The sequence below is a fragment of the Camelus dromedarius genome, chromosome 2, assembly GCF_036321535.1.
Source record: "Camelus dromedarius isolate mCamDro1 chromosome 2, mCamDro1.pat, whole genome shotgun sequence".
NCBI classification, from domain to species: domain Eukaryota; kingdom Metazoa; phylum Chordata; class Mammalia; order Artiodactyla; family Camelidae; genus Camelus; species Camelus dromedarius.
In genome coordinates, this window is record NC_087437.1 from 117,678,913 (window position 1) to 117,691,714 (window position 12,802).

General features: G+C 48.1%; 1 protein-coding gene across 1 annotated transcript in view; it reads right to left on the minus strand.

The window, feature by feature from the left end:
- The window catches only part of DSCAM (DS cell adhesion molecule), a 664,041-nt gene that overhangs the window by 25,963 nt on the left and 625,276 nt on the right, over positions 1–12,802 (minus strand). Inside the window, exons 29-31 of the mRNA XM_064477198.1 lie at positions 9,384–9,414; positions 3,312–3,427; positions 32–181 (exon numbers count right to left, since the gene is read on the minus strand). Coding sequence (XP_064333268.1) covers positions 32–181; positions 3,312–3,427; positions 9,384–9,414 — 297 coding nt within the window. The remainder of the gene's footprint in view (positions 1–31; positions 182–3,311; positions 3,428–9,383; positions 9,415–12,802) is intronic.

The window sequence follows — 12,802 nt, forward strand, 5'->3', positions numbered from 1 at the left end:
CACACAGGTTAACTGATGCTTGACTACTCACTGGTTCCCGGCCGAGCGTCCGAAACGTCCACCAAGGGCCCGGTGGCCTGCGACACCGATTGGTAGTGGACTGTGTGCGTCACCGTCAGGGACTTCTGTTTAGCTGCCTCTCCAAAGTCAGCATCCGTCAACAGGACCGTGGAGCGATCATCTACAGAACAGCGGGAACCCAGGAAGCCAGACACCGTTACCCACTGCTCAGGGACTCCCGGCCTCTCTCTCCTGGTGCTTGCGTTATTGTTAATAACAACGATGAAACAACAAAACGGTCAAGCGCTGTATTAGAATTACTCGGGAATGCTAAAATAGACGATCACCCTCAGGGCTTGGCTTTGGAGCATGAATGAAAGAGAACGACTACAGCAGGGTCCCTCCTCTCTCCTGGGACTCGGTTTCTCCTCATCAAGCAAACATTGACTTGGGGAGCCTGCTGGGCGGCTGTCCATTTAAAAGAGTTTGGGATTTATGTGTTTGTCAAGAGCTCTACTGAGACATCAACTGCCACGTCACCACCACCCGGGGACGGGACTGCCATTTAAAATAAGCTCTGTTTGCAGTCCTAGAAAAACTACACGGCGGTGGTCTATCCCGGGGTCACCTCTCATTCTGACCCTGGCAGGTGTCTGAGACGGGAGGTGGGGGAGGAGCAGACAGACCTGTCTTCAGGGTGTCTTGATTCCTGGACTGAAATGGCTCTGCAGTGTGTTACTTTTCTCCCCTCGTCTCCTGAGCTTTAACGACGCTAGAACACCCTTTAACAGACTTCTCAAAATGACTCCCTTGTCAGATTCCCCAGGTCCCATCAGCATAGGCACTTGAAGGTAGGGAGCTGGAGCCTGGGTGCAGGTGATGTGGAGGACTTTGGTGCTTGGAGAAGGAGTGGTTGGTTGGGCTTTGTGTCACTATTGGATCGTCTCAAGATTTTCCTTACTTTGTTATGATACTTTTCACACTTCCTTAGGAGCTTTTTGACTCCAAGGGAAAGTGGGTTAGAATGTACAAATTTTTCATACATTTTCAGGCACTGCAGCCTGGGATGATGCTCTTGTGAGTTTACCAGTCAGCCGGGACCACGCTGCAGCCTGCCCTGACACGCGACGGTGATGGGAAAGTCATAAACAACACAGCTAGACTTCTGTGCCCAAAAAAGGCCCTGAACAGAATGAACCTTACAAAATCCAATTACTCAGGGCTCTGGCAGGAAAGGAAAACCTCTTGAAGTTAGAATAAAATTTCTTGGCAGAGAAAAAGAGGCAGCCCTGCCAGGAAGTCTGCAGGAACTCCGCGCGTGGTGCAGCCCAGGCTGGTACTGCAGCGTGGGGAGCCGGGGCTCGGCTTGGGGGTCCTGGCCCGCAGCCCTCCCCGCCCCCCCCCGGAGATAGGGTGGCCTTTCCACTGAGACAGGTTCTTACGATTGGACCTGGTGTCAGAGGCCCGACACCCACGCCCGTTCTTCATCCAGAACACCGTGCTGCGGCTTCTACCACGCAGCCCAGCCAGGAGCGCCCAGGGCACCTGTGGGGCTGGGCTTCCAATTTTAATGGGTCATTTCAAGCGCTGTCAGTTTGTGAAGTTAACCGTTCATTCTGGCTAGAAAATTGATGGCATTTTCCTATTGGATTCTTGTTGGCAGAGCCCAGAGCTCTTTAAAGCATCCAGTTTCTACTTCCCCAATAATTAGAAAATGCCATCGACCAAGCTGTCAGGCAGCACCGGGAGGTCAACGACTCTTGGTGATGGATGACCCTGCAAGGAATGGGCTGCATCCCTGGCCAGGGGTCGTTACTGTGTACAGAAATGACGGGCAGGCCTCCCTCCGGCGTGCGGTCAGTGGTGACTGGCTTTTAGGAGGCGATGCACTGCTCCCTGGATCTGCCTAGCCATCTGTTTTTTTCTTTTTCTTTTTATTGAAGTGTAGTCAGTTTACAGTGTGGTGTCAATTTCTGGTGCACAGCATTGTGTTTCAACCACACATATACACACACCTATTTGTTTCCATATTCTATTTCATTATAGGTTACTACAAGATACTGAATATAGTTCCTTGTGCTCTACAGCGGAAGCTTGTTTATCTATTTTATATATATAGTAGTTAGTATCTGCAAATCTTGAATTCCCAATGAATCCCTTCCCACCTCCTTTCCCCCTGGTAACCATTTAAGAGTGTTTTCTATGCCTAAGTCTGTTTCTGTTTTGTAAGTAAGTCCATTTGTGTCATTTTTTAAAGATTCCACATATAAGTGATCTCATATGGTATTTTCCTTTCTCTTTCTGGCTTAGTTCACTTAGAATGACAATCTCCAGGTCCATCCACGTTGCTGCGAATGACATTATTTTCTTTAAACAGCCACAGGTAGAATTATTTAGACACAGGTGTTAACAGTCACCAAAGGCAAGGCAAGGGCCAGGCGGGGGCCCTGCCCGGTTCCGCTCCTAACTGTCCGAGTGACCTGCCAGCTGCGTCCCCTGTCCGCATCCCAGCTCCAAAGTGGTGCCTTTTCCCTAGGCTGCTCAGGAGGAGTAAGTTAACACACACAAAGTGCTTACAGAAGTGTGTAGAGCTCCTCTAAATGTTAGCTCTTCTTCTGATCGTTTCTGCGGTGGAAATAGAAAGTCTCTGATTCTAGAACAAATAGAACCATCTAGGTAAGCAGTGCAGGACAGCAAACTTCGAGTGGAAAGAAGCCAGAAGGAGTCAAGACACCGCGTTCTGGGTGGAAAGGCCGCTAAAGCTCGCCAAGCGTCTGTTCTGCCGTCGTGAAACAAGGCGGCCGGGTCTTTCCCAAAGTACCTGGGCGGAAGCTATTCCAGGATGTTGAAGGGGCACTGGGGGTGGAGAAAAGATGCCTGTGCAAAGACCCCTGTTTGCTGAGTGTGAGGGGATTTCAAATGTTTCTTGAATAAAGGCCCTACTGGAGCTGTGGAGATTACATGAAGTGAACTTCCAAGCCGGATCTTAGTGTGAAGCCTTCCTCAGTTTGTTAGATTACAGACGTTGGTTCTTTGGAGCAGCACAATAGCCTCTCCAGGAAAGACCCAACTTGGGTCAGAGCTGGGGGACTCTGCTCAGCTGACCTCTGTGGAGTCTCTAAGTTCATCTCCTCCCATATTTGCTGGTACTTATTAGTCTCCTCAGTAAAAGCTGTCTACCTCCTAACTTCTCTGCTCATGTAGCATTCAAGATGGTCTCATGTCTCATACTTCCCATGGCCCAGGGTTTGGGCTGAGAGGGCATGGCTATAGCAGCCACGTTGTGTAAACAGGCAAACAGGGCACCTTACCGATGGTCTCCATGGTGTCTCTCTCCTCGATCAAAAGCTGAGCCCTGGGTATGTCAATGTGCATCCTCAGGGTCTGCTGTTGCTTGCTCAAGGTGTCCGAAGTCCGGGTGTTCTTACTGGGGATAAAACAGGGGGAGGCATCAACAAACTCAGTTCAGGGGTACATTAGGCCAACATGTGCTTGTCCACTAACTCGGCTTATTATCTAATTATGTGAATGCCTGTGGGGTGCGGAGGGGAGGGAAAGAGGCACATGATAGATTTTTCTTCCTTCATTCAATTGATATTTATTAATATTAAATTTCGACAGCCCATTGTGAGGTTTAGAAAATATAATCATCAGTAGGGATCGGTTCTACATCGGTCGACGGAAATTTGGAGTTTCCCGTTCCTTGTGTAAAAGCCAAATGAAACACACACATGAGAAACCACTCATAAACCAACACATTTTCATTTGTCAGATATGAGTTATTCCAGTGACAGCAAGAGACGGAGCCTGGGTACTGGCTGTTCACTGACTAGGTTTGTATTTATATCTGGAGTCATTTTATTTTTGTTCTAGTAACAAATCATAAACCTTGTTAACTCCCCTTGCATTAGTTTAGTTTTCCTAGCCCAAATTACACTTTAGAATAGAAAAAAAGCAATTACCTCAAGAATTTTACCTCAAAATTTGTGTACCAGAAAATTACTCTCATAGTGAGCTGTCTTCTAAAAGTAAATGAAAGCAAGTAGTAAAACTGCATGGCAGAATCAAAGGCAGCCACAGCGCGAAGTAACAAGAAGTCTGCATGTTGGACAAAAACCCGCAGAAGTCGATGAAGACCTTAATTAACAATCCGATTAGAAGAATGGTTGCTCAGTCTTTGCAGAATTTTAAGAATTGAGTAGATTTAAAAAAACATCCTCCAGAAGCAGCAGCCATTCGGATAATTTAATCAATGTGGTGATCTATGGCATCCATAAATCCAGCTCAAAAATTGCCAAAATCTGTTTTGAAACGGTCTGTAGAGCCTCGTACACTCAGTGACGACTCATCGCCGTGTTGGCCACGCTGAGTGGAGAGCAGTCAAGGGGAAGCTGTACTGTATCTCAGATGCTTTTTTGCTACAACCAAGCCTTCACCAGGAGGCCCAGATCCTTCCTCGTCCATGAGCACTCATCCACTCTTGAACTACGTGGCTGAAGAATGTTAATAACCTGAAGGTCAAGTTCACTCGAGAAGTTTAATGTTTGCAGTCAGGGGTCTATGTTAATATTCTAAATTTTTTTAATGGCTCTTTCCTCACCTGAGTGTCAACAAAATAGCCCATGAAAATGACAACTTTTGAAAGGAACAGGGGCCCAAGGTAGGACTCGCTCTTGAACCAGATTTCTTGTTCTGCAGACGAGTAACTGGGTTACGTAGCTAGATCATGCTAATTACGCAGAGCCCAAATTCAAGTGCCTTGGCCTGAATTTCTTGCATGGTCTACCGACTCTTTTCAATTATTTGCTTAACCAAGGCCTCATTTTATTTGTGTGTGTGTTTTAAAGCAAAGATTCAGATATTTACACAAAACAGAAAGCACTGGTGACCGCAGTTATGTCATGCGGAAACAAGCGCTCTTTCCAGGAAACACACGGGGAACTGCTCCTCGGTGAGTCTCTCGGAGTCTGTTTCGGAACCTCACTAGGGACGGGCGCTTGTCCTCGCACCAAAAACAGCAGCGCGAGCTCGTTCCTCCTGCTCACCTCCTGCTCGAGTAGGGATGAGGCGGCTCTGCTCAGCGGCTCGGAGCCCCGACGGCCTTCCTCAGCCTCAGGGTCTGCTGCCCCTCGGCACGGGCAGCAAACTACCCGCAGCCGTGCTCCACCGCGGCCGGCGCCCAGACTCAGCACATGATTTAACTTCGGGAACAAGGACAGTCAAAGCTGGAGGGAAATTCCCGCTCCCCCAAGGACTAACCTGCCAAGCCCCGCTGCCGGAAGGCGAGGAAATGGCCCAATAAACCTTGAGATGCAGGGCTAACTGTTCCTCTCTCTCTTTGAACTTGCTGTTCCCTTTGCCTAGGACACACTCCCCCAGCTGGAGCCCACGTGGCCGGGTCCCCTCCTCCATCTCTTCAGGGGAGCCGGGCTGGCCCTGCGGCAGGGACGCTCTGTGCTTCCTCCCCCGTCTCCACTCAGTCTTCTCCCCTTGTTGGGCACTTAATACTCCCCAGCAGGTGTTTAATGGATCCATCTCCTTTATTACCCCCCTCTCCCAACGGACTATCAGCTCCTTAAGGGATATTTTCATCCCTTCTGTCCCTGTGTATCCCTGGAATTTGGAACAGCATGTGACCAAAGTAGACACTGAACAAGTATTTGCGGAAAGTCTTGAATGAATTGCACTGTTTGGGGGCTGAGTGACGGTCCCAGAGCCCTTGTTTTGGGGGCAATAAGAGCCTTCTCATCTAAAAGGGTCCCAAGGAAGCTGTTTCTTTATCTTCACCTGCACTGCCATAGTTTACAATCTATTGTTATGTGATGGTTGATTCCCAAAATTGTAACAATTGATCATTAGGACAGCAGCAAACCTTCAAAAAAAAAAAAAAAAAAAAAGCAATTTGGGGAAAAAAAAAAAACCTCATTTGTGACCTGGAAAAAGATTCTGGGTGTTTTCACTGTGGAAGCAAAAGTGCATCTTCATATGCTATGGGATCATGCTTAATGTATTAGTTATTATTGAAATACAATCGTCCACCATCCATTTGCCATCTGGTTGTCTGATTAAAATGACAGAGAGCTGACGATGGTTTGCAGAGGATGGTATTTCTGGGCTCAGCCAATAAATTACACGCACTTGCTACAGCTCTTTAAAGTCTTACTATTTCTTTAAGTTTTGTGGGAAAAAAAGTAATCATGGTGTTTGCATAGCATCCCCTTCTTCAAAATATGATATGGAACATCCCACAAGCATAAAATAACTGCGAGGGTATCGGCATCATCGCTCATTGTAATAGTCAGGTGGGCGTTTTTATCACCACGCGTATAAAAATATAAACATCAAAAACTAAACTAATTTAAACTCTCAACCAGAACCCTTCACTGTCTACAACTAGCTTTCTTAGGAATACTGGTCCTCGGACATTAACCACGTGTTGGTTAGTGCCTCAGGGCAAGCCAGTCTGACCTCTTAGAAGCCTGGTGTGTTTAAAAACCTTATTCTTGCCTAATCGTATAAAAGGAAAATCCTTCCTCTCTGAGCACGGTGGGGGTGGCACCAAGCAGGGGCCCCCCCGAAGGCTCTAGGATGTTGGTGTTTGCCCTGCAGTTGCATCTGTCTGTCTGGCCCTGGGGGAACTAAGCTCGCCGAAATACTCGGATGCTTCCTTGTGGGACACGGACGGATAGTAAATGTCACATTCACCTGCATGTCACACAGAATGACAAAGCTAGAAACAATCTCAAATTCTTGTTTTCAGATGAGGAAAGCAGGACTCAGAGATGCAAAAGGATGCACCCCCCATCCCAAAACCATCTCGTGGCAGCACTAGGCCTAAACCTAAGCTTGTGACTCTGTGTCCTCACGGCCCCAGCCTGCTAAGTCCTCAAGTCCTCGCCTTCCCAGAGAGAACACGGAGCGGGGACAGCGAGGCAGTGCAACTCTGTACCAGTGGCCCTGACTCGCCTAGACCTCCCGGGCCACGTCTGGAACGTGGCTCTCCTGACCCGGTCAGGCTGGGGATGAGGCCTTCGGTTGCTTGGCCTGCTGACCTGCCAAACGTACATCGAGCTGGCCCTTCGTGAATAAAAGCATCGCTTTCACTTCTAAATTAATCCCAGAAAAATCCATCTATTTGAGGAACCCGGAAATTCCCTTCATTTTCAACCACGTGCATCCTTTGGGAGAGAACCGCCTCGCACACCTGGAGCGGCCGTAATCACTGGTGTCCATGTTCCTAACTTCATGCCGGCAGCTGCGAACCGCAAACATCGTCATTAGTTCTCGCTCTTGTCAGTGGGCGGTCTTCCAGCCACGCTGCCTGCCCGCTAACAGAGAAGGACAGGGACGCTCTCTAGCATCTAACCTGGGCTGACGAGCGCGGGTGCGGGGACGTCAGAGAAGCCAGCGCCAAGTCACCCTAACAAAGCAAATACTGACCGTGTTAGAAAACACGGACCCCGGGGTCACGGGCTTGGGCAGAGGCAGGGCTGATGGTCTGGGATGGATGAAGGAGGTGGCCAGGAGCTCTCTGGGGGAACGCGCAGCGCAGGAACCAGGCTGGGGAACACATCGGTGAGGAGGCCTGGGGTGGAGTCAGGGACGGGGCCACTGTGCTGAGCGGAAGCCTCACCCAATCTAAAGGGGGTGCTGGTAGCAGGTCCAGACATCCGTTATCACCTGGGCTGTGCCCAGTGCGACCAAGGGCATTTTCAGGAGAAGTCAGAAAGCCACCATTTTATGTGAAATTTCTTGATTCTTAGACGCCATCAACAATTTCGTATTTTTAAGTCTACATTAGAAAATCTATTTTATTGGGTAGAGAACTATTATAAATCGAATGACTCTAGTTTATTTGTTTTCCAGATGTTCTATCAGATTTGCTCAACACAAGTGCACACGTTTGGCTGCCTTCCACGTGACCACTAGCAAACAAGTACAGATGTGCATAAGAGCACGGACTGAAGGCGTTTTATATAGATTTTCATAATCATGCAAGTTTGATCTAGCATGATGTGGTTAGATAGACGAAGGATGTATTTTACAGACCATTTGTCTCTCTGAGCACTACTCTGAACTCCAGCTTCCTGCTACCAGCTACTTGACACCTTCACTGGACGTTCAAAAAATATCCCGAATTCAACACAATCCATGCAAGTCTTTTTGATCTGATCAACATGTCTTTCCTCCACCCTACAAAAAAGTCCACCCCAGCATCTATCTCCCTAATCCTGGCAAAGGGCATCAGTGTTTATTTTTTTTTTTAATTTTTTATTGATTTATAATCATTTTACAATGTTGTGTCAAATCTAATCACGCACACCAACTATTTCAGAGTCATCCTTGATTCCTGCACATCTGTTACCAACAATTCACACTGTTTTAAAACCAATAAAGACGCCCGTGGGAAATGTAACCTGTGGGCCAATGGTATTCAGCCTCTGACTTGGATCTTCAATGACACTGGTGATACGGGACATGACTCTCTGTGAATAACACAAAGTCCTAATTTTATATGCAAAGATGGGGCAGGAAGTTAGAGCCAACTGCGGTGAGGTAGGGGATGGGAAGGGACCTATATCCCATCCACTTTATCTCCTACATTAGTCATCCTAAAATGACAATGTCAAGTTCACCATCACAGTCCTTGACATTTTTCTTACCTGGTTCCTAGACTCTGATTATCTCCCTTTCACTTTTGGTTTAATCATTACAATATAAAATACAAATACTGTAGTGCCTTCTATAGCTGTGAACATTCAACTACCCCTAGTCAGCCATCTACTCAATGGTTAAAAATGGGGCAACTCCAGTGCTGGGTACTCCTAAAACGGTGATGAAATAGGAGGCCGTGCCCTCCAAGACCACACAGGGAGCAGACATTTGCAGCAGGAGTTGGTGAGTGCCTGGTGGAGGGGTGCTGAAGGAGCTGTGGGAGCTGGGGACACGGAAGGTCCTTCTTGATCAGCCCATTGATTCTGGGGAGCACAACAGACAACCCATTTCACGTGGTGGGTTTCTTCTCGCCTGGCTGACTGCTAGCAAGAAGGCTTGGCCTCAAGGCGGCGTATCTGAGTGGAAGCAACACCAAAGCTGCTTATTCGTAACACGCCTCTCTATTCTCAGGTTTACGGGAAACACTCTATTGGTTGAGTCCAGCCAACAAGAAAACTACCTAGGCTGTGCAGAAGAGCGTAGTATCTGGGATCTATGTATCCAACTCGGCATGACATGGATATTCCGGTCCATAGAATGAAAGCTGTATGTTAACCACAAAATGGGTTATCGACTTCAGACTGTCATTAAAAGGAAAGAAACCATCAAAGCAAGTTGGAGATTGTTCTTTTAAACATGACATTTGGGATGCTAGGTCTTGTTCTTACCTCATGAGCATCTCAGCCAAACTCTTCGCATCTGGGGAAAGAAAGTTGATATTAGTACATGATAAACAACTCATTAACATTCGCTTAAGCATTTGTGACAAATACTCTACAGATTCAGATGACAATGGCCATTTTTAAATGTGACTGTATATCCAAATTACTACTAATGACCAAAAGTTTTATGGATTCCTTATTTCTTCTAAATGAGGCACCTATCTATCTATCTGACAGCATAAAGAGATAGCCACAGACCTCTCAGATGCTTGCTAAAGGTTTTATTACAATCTATTCATTTGTCACTTTTCAAAAACCCAATTTTACTTTCAGAAGGCAGAAATCAACATTTTGGAAGTAATTCATTATGTAATACAAATTCTACTCTCTTTGTTATCAAAATACCAAAATTAAAAAGATTATGATCACTTAACAAGGCATGTTATAGAGTTATGAGTCCCTTTGGCTGATCAAGGAATTGTATAAATGGAACATCACTGTGTCTGGAAACTTAGATGTTTATTTCAAATCAGAGATAAAACCCTTCTTTATTCCTTTTCTCTGAGGACACTGTTTACCAAGACCTGGTTATCACTCCTGACAAAAAGAAATCCTTCCTAAACATGATGCAAATCTTTTTTTTTCTTTTTTTTTACATTTTAATGGCATTGTTTTGAAATTCTCATTTCCCTTAAAATATAATTTCTTCTTTTTACACATTTTGTCCCAGCAAAAATGAATGTTTCCTTCCTTAGAACACAAAGGCCTTCTTTCTGTTTTTTTTTTTTGTTGTTGTTGTTGTGGCTCTCTAAAAGTCTCGATGTTACTACCTGCAGTGTTCAATGGACAGAACTTTCTGGAAATGGATTCAGCTGACTGTGTGACTGGCTCTAGAATGAAGACGTGCACATGCCGGAGCATTTCCATCTCTGGGCGCTTGACTTTTGAATGCAGTCGCTTTCACATCAGGGAGCAGGAAGCTGTAACTGAGAGGTGTGGGCAGTGACAGGGCCAAGCACACGTGGCCCGGCACCCCATGACCTGCCAGGCCCGTTGCCACTGGCGACCTCACAACGAGGCCTCGAGTCTGTGCACAGATGGGCTCAGTCTGGGAAACGAAACAGCTCGCTTTACCCCACCCACATAGCAAAGCAAAGACAGCAAAGTCGCGTCCAGTCTCCCAGCTCATGCTGCTATATTTATCTGCAAAGACACAGTAAGTATGAGGAGCTTCTCCACTTCCGGAATGATTTCACACTTGCAAAGTAAACACACACATACACACACACACACACACACAGTGCCAGCAGCCTGGGATTAATTAGCTCTGTGTCGCAGCCGGGCCCTGGCTGGTTCAATTCTCTGAGTAAGAGAGGGGAACTCTGTGGAGCAGAATACTGCACAGCAGCTCACGGTGTGAGGGGAACTCGGACTCAAACGTCTCCAGAAGGGACCCGCTCTCCTCATTTTGCCGGCACCGCTGTTCTTGTTCTACGCCTGACGTCAGTCATCAGAGTTTTCTCTCCTGTTTATCTCAGTGTATAAGGAATGGTGGCGTCCGAGTGAGCACAGAGGTCCCTCGGGGACCGACATGCTCTAACTGCAGATCTTCCGTGTCTGCATCTAGCAGGCGCCTCCATCCCCACGCTTAGGGCCCAAGCCATCCTGGTCCACCCTCGTCATGCTTGTCATCTCACATCCCTTCCTCTTTTATCTTAGCTCCTACCTTCTCCTTCGGATTCATCTGAAGTTGTGAGACACATTATAGTCAGGGAAACTCACTTCTGTGAGTTCACCTTTAAGAAAGCTGAGAGCTGGTGAGGTTGAAAGCACAGTGATGGGGTCTGGACGGCACAGGTGGCACCATGGGCCAGCAGTGAATGGCTTCTGGGGAGTGGGGGACGGAGTGGACTGGGGTCACAGTGAAGCTCACGCCAGTTCCTTCTGGACGGCCGGCTCACGTCTGCTTGGTATCTGTCTCTGCCTGGGGGCTGTTATGCTCTCCTTTGGAAACCAGGAAACTGGGGCCCAGAGACGTTCAGTCATTTGCTGCAGCTGAGTGGGAAGTCATAGCGCATGTCTGTTGGTTCAATCTCTTTTTTAATCCACTATCTCAAAGTCCTTTGTGGATTGAGTGCGATACACATCGTATCCGCAGGGACACCCAGAGGAGCAGGCGCCTCGTGCCAGGTGACTGAGGGACACAACCCGGGAGGGCACTGTCTCAGGTGGGGTCAGTCTGAAAGGATGGAAGCCTGCCCCCACCTTCAAGGGAGCATAAACTCTCCTGGGAAGAGTGCGCCACGGCACAGAATGAATGTGTGCTGGGATTTGGCCTTCCTTCAGGAAGCAAGGAGAGGGTCAGGTTGACTACAGGGGTGGTGGTGAATTGGGGATGGTCAAGTCTTTAAGGAGCCAAGGGGATGCAACTTGGCACCACCGGTCATAATCCAGAAGCTTTTACCAGGGCCAAGCGGGGAAGTCGAGGAAGGAGGGCAGAGTGGGCAGTGATGAGTGGGTGTAAAACCAGCATTAATCAGACGGTCCAAGCGCCTGAATAGGGGGCGGGCAGGGACTTGTTGGCAGGGGGCAGGGAGCGGACGACATGATGGTAGACAGAGGGCATCTGCAAGAATCAGGGACCCACAGGCGTGGAGGGGACAGACAGACGGGCCGCGGGGAGTCCAGGGGAGTGGTGAGATTTGGGACGTGTGCGGCTGGCTGTATGGTAGCGCGAGGGGCAGACACAGGAGTCAAAGACATGGAAGCGGTGATTTGGGTGAAGGCGGAGGTGACTGGCTTCAAGCACCGTGAGTCCTCTAACATATTAATATAAAACGGCAACGTTAGGTGGAGCTGCTCAAGGCAGATTTGAAATCAAGTTTGGGAGCGAAGTCAGGGCTGAGGTGGGGCTTAGGGTCTTTCTCACACAGGGAGAGGGGAAGGAGAAGATGGAATTTCGGACTTGCTTCTGCTTAGGGGCGAGAAGATCTAGGACAAGTTAAGACGATATTTTCAGTCATGGAATCATAGTATCTTAAGAGCATGAAAGGCTTTTGAAATCAGCCTCTTAGTAAATGTCCGAATCCCCTTCACAGCATCTTGGACAGATGTTAAGATGAGCTGGGGCTGTGGACACTCCAGGGAAGGGGCCGACACCCTTCCTGCAGGCACAGCGCCCCCTCTCACTCCCAGCACCGACCTGCCTACCACGTCTGTTGACGGCTCCCAGCTGCACAGGGAGCAGGGCCTTCTGCTGTTTCCTCTCTCCTCAGTTCAGTTCTCACGGACTAGTCAGGACCTTCCCTGGCCTCCCCAGCTCCAGACGCCCAGCCCTCTGAGAGACACCCACACAGCAGGAGGGGTGATGGATCCGAAACACACCATCTGTGCTTTAAACCTCCCTGCCAACAGGACTCCTCAGT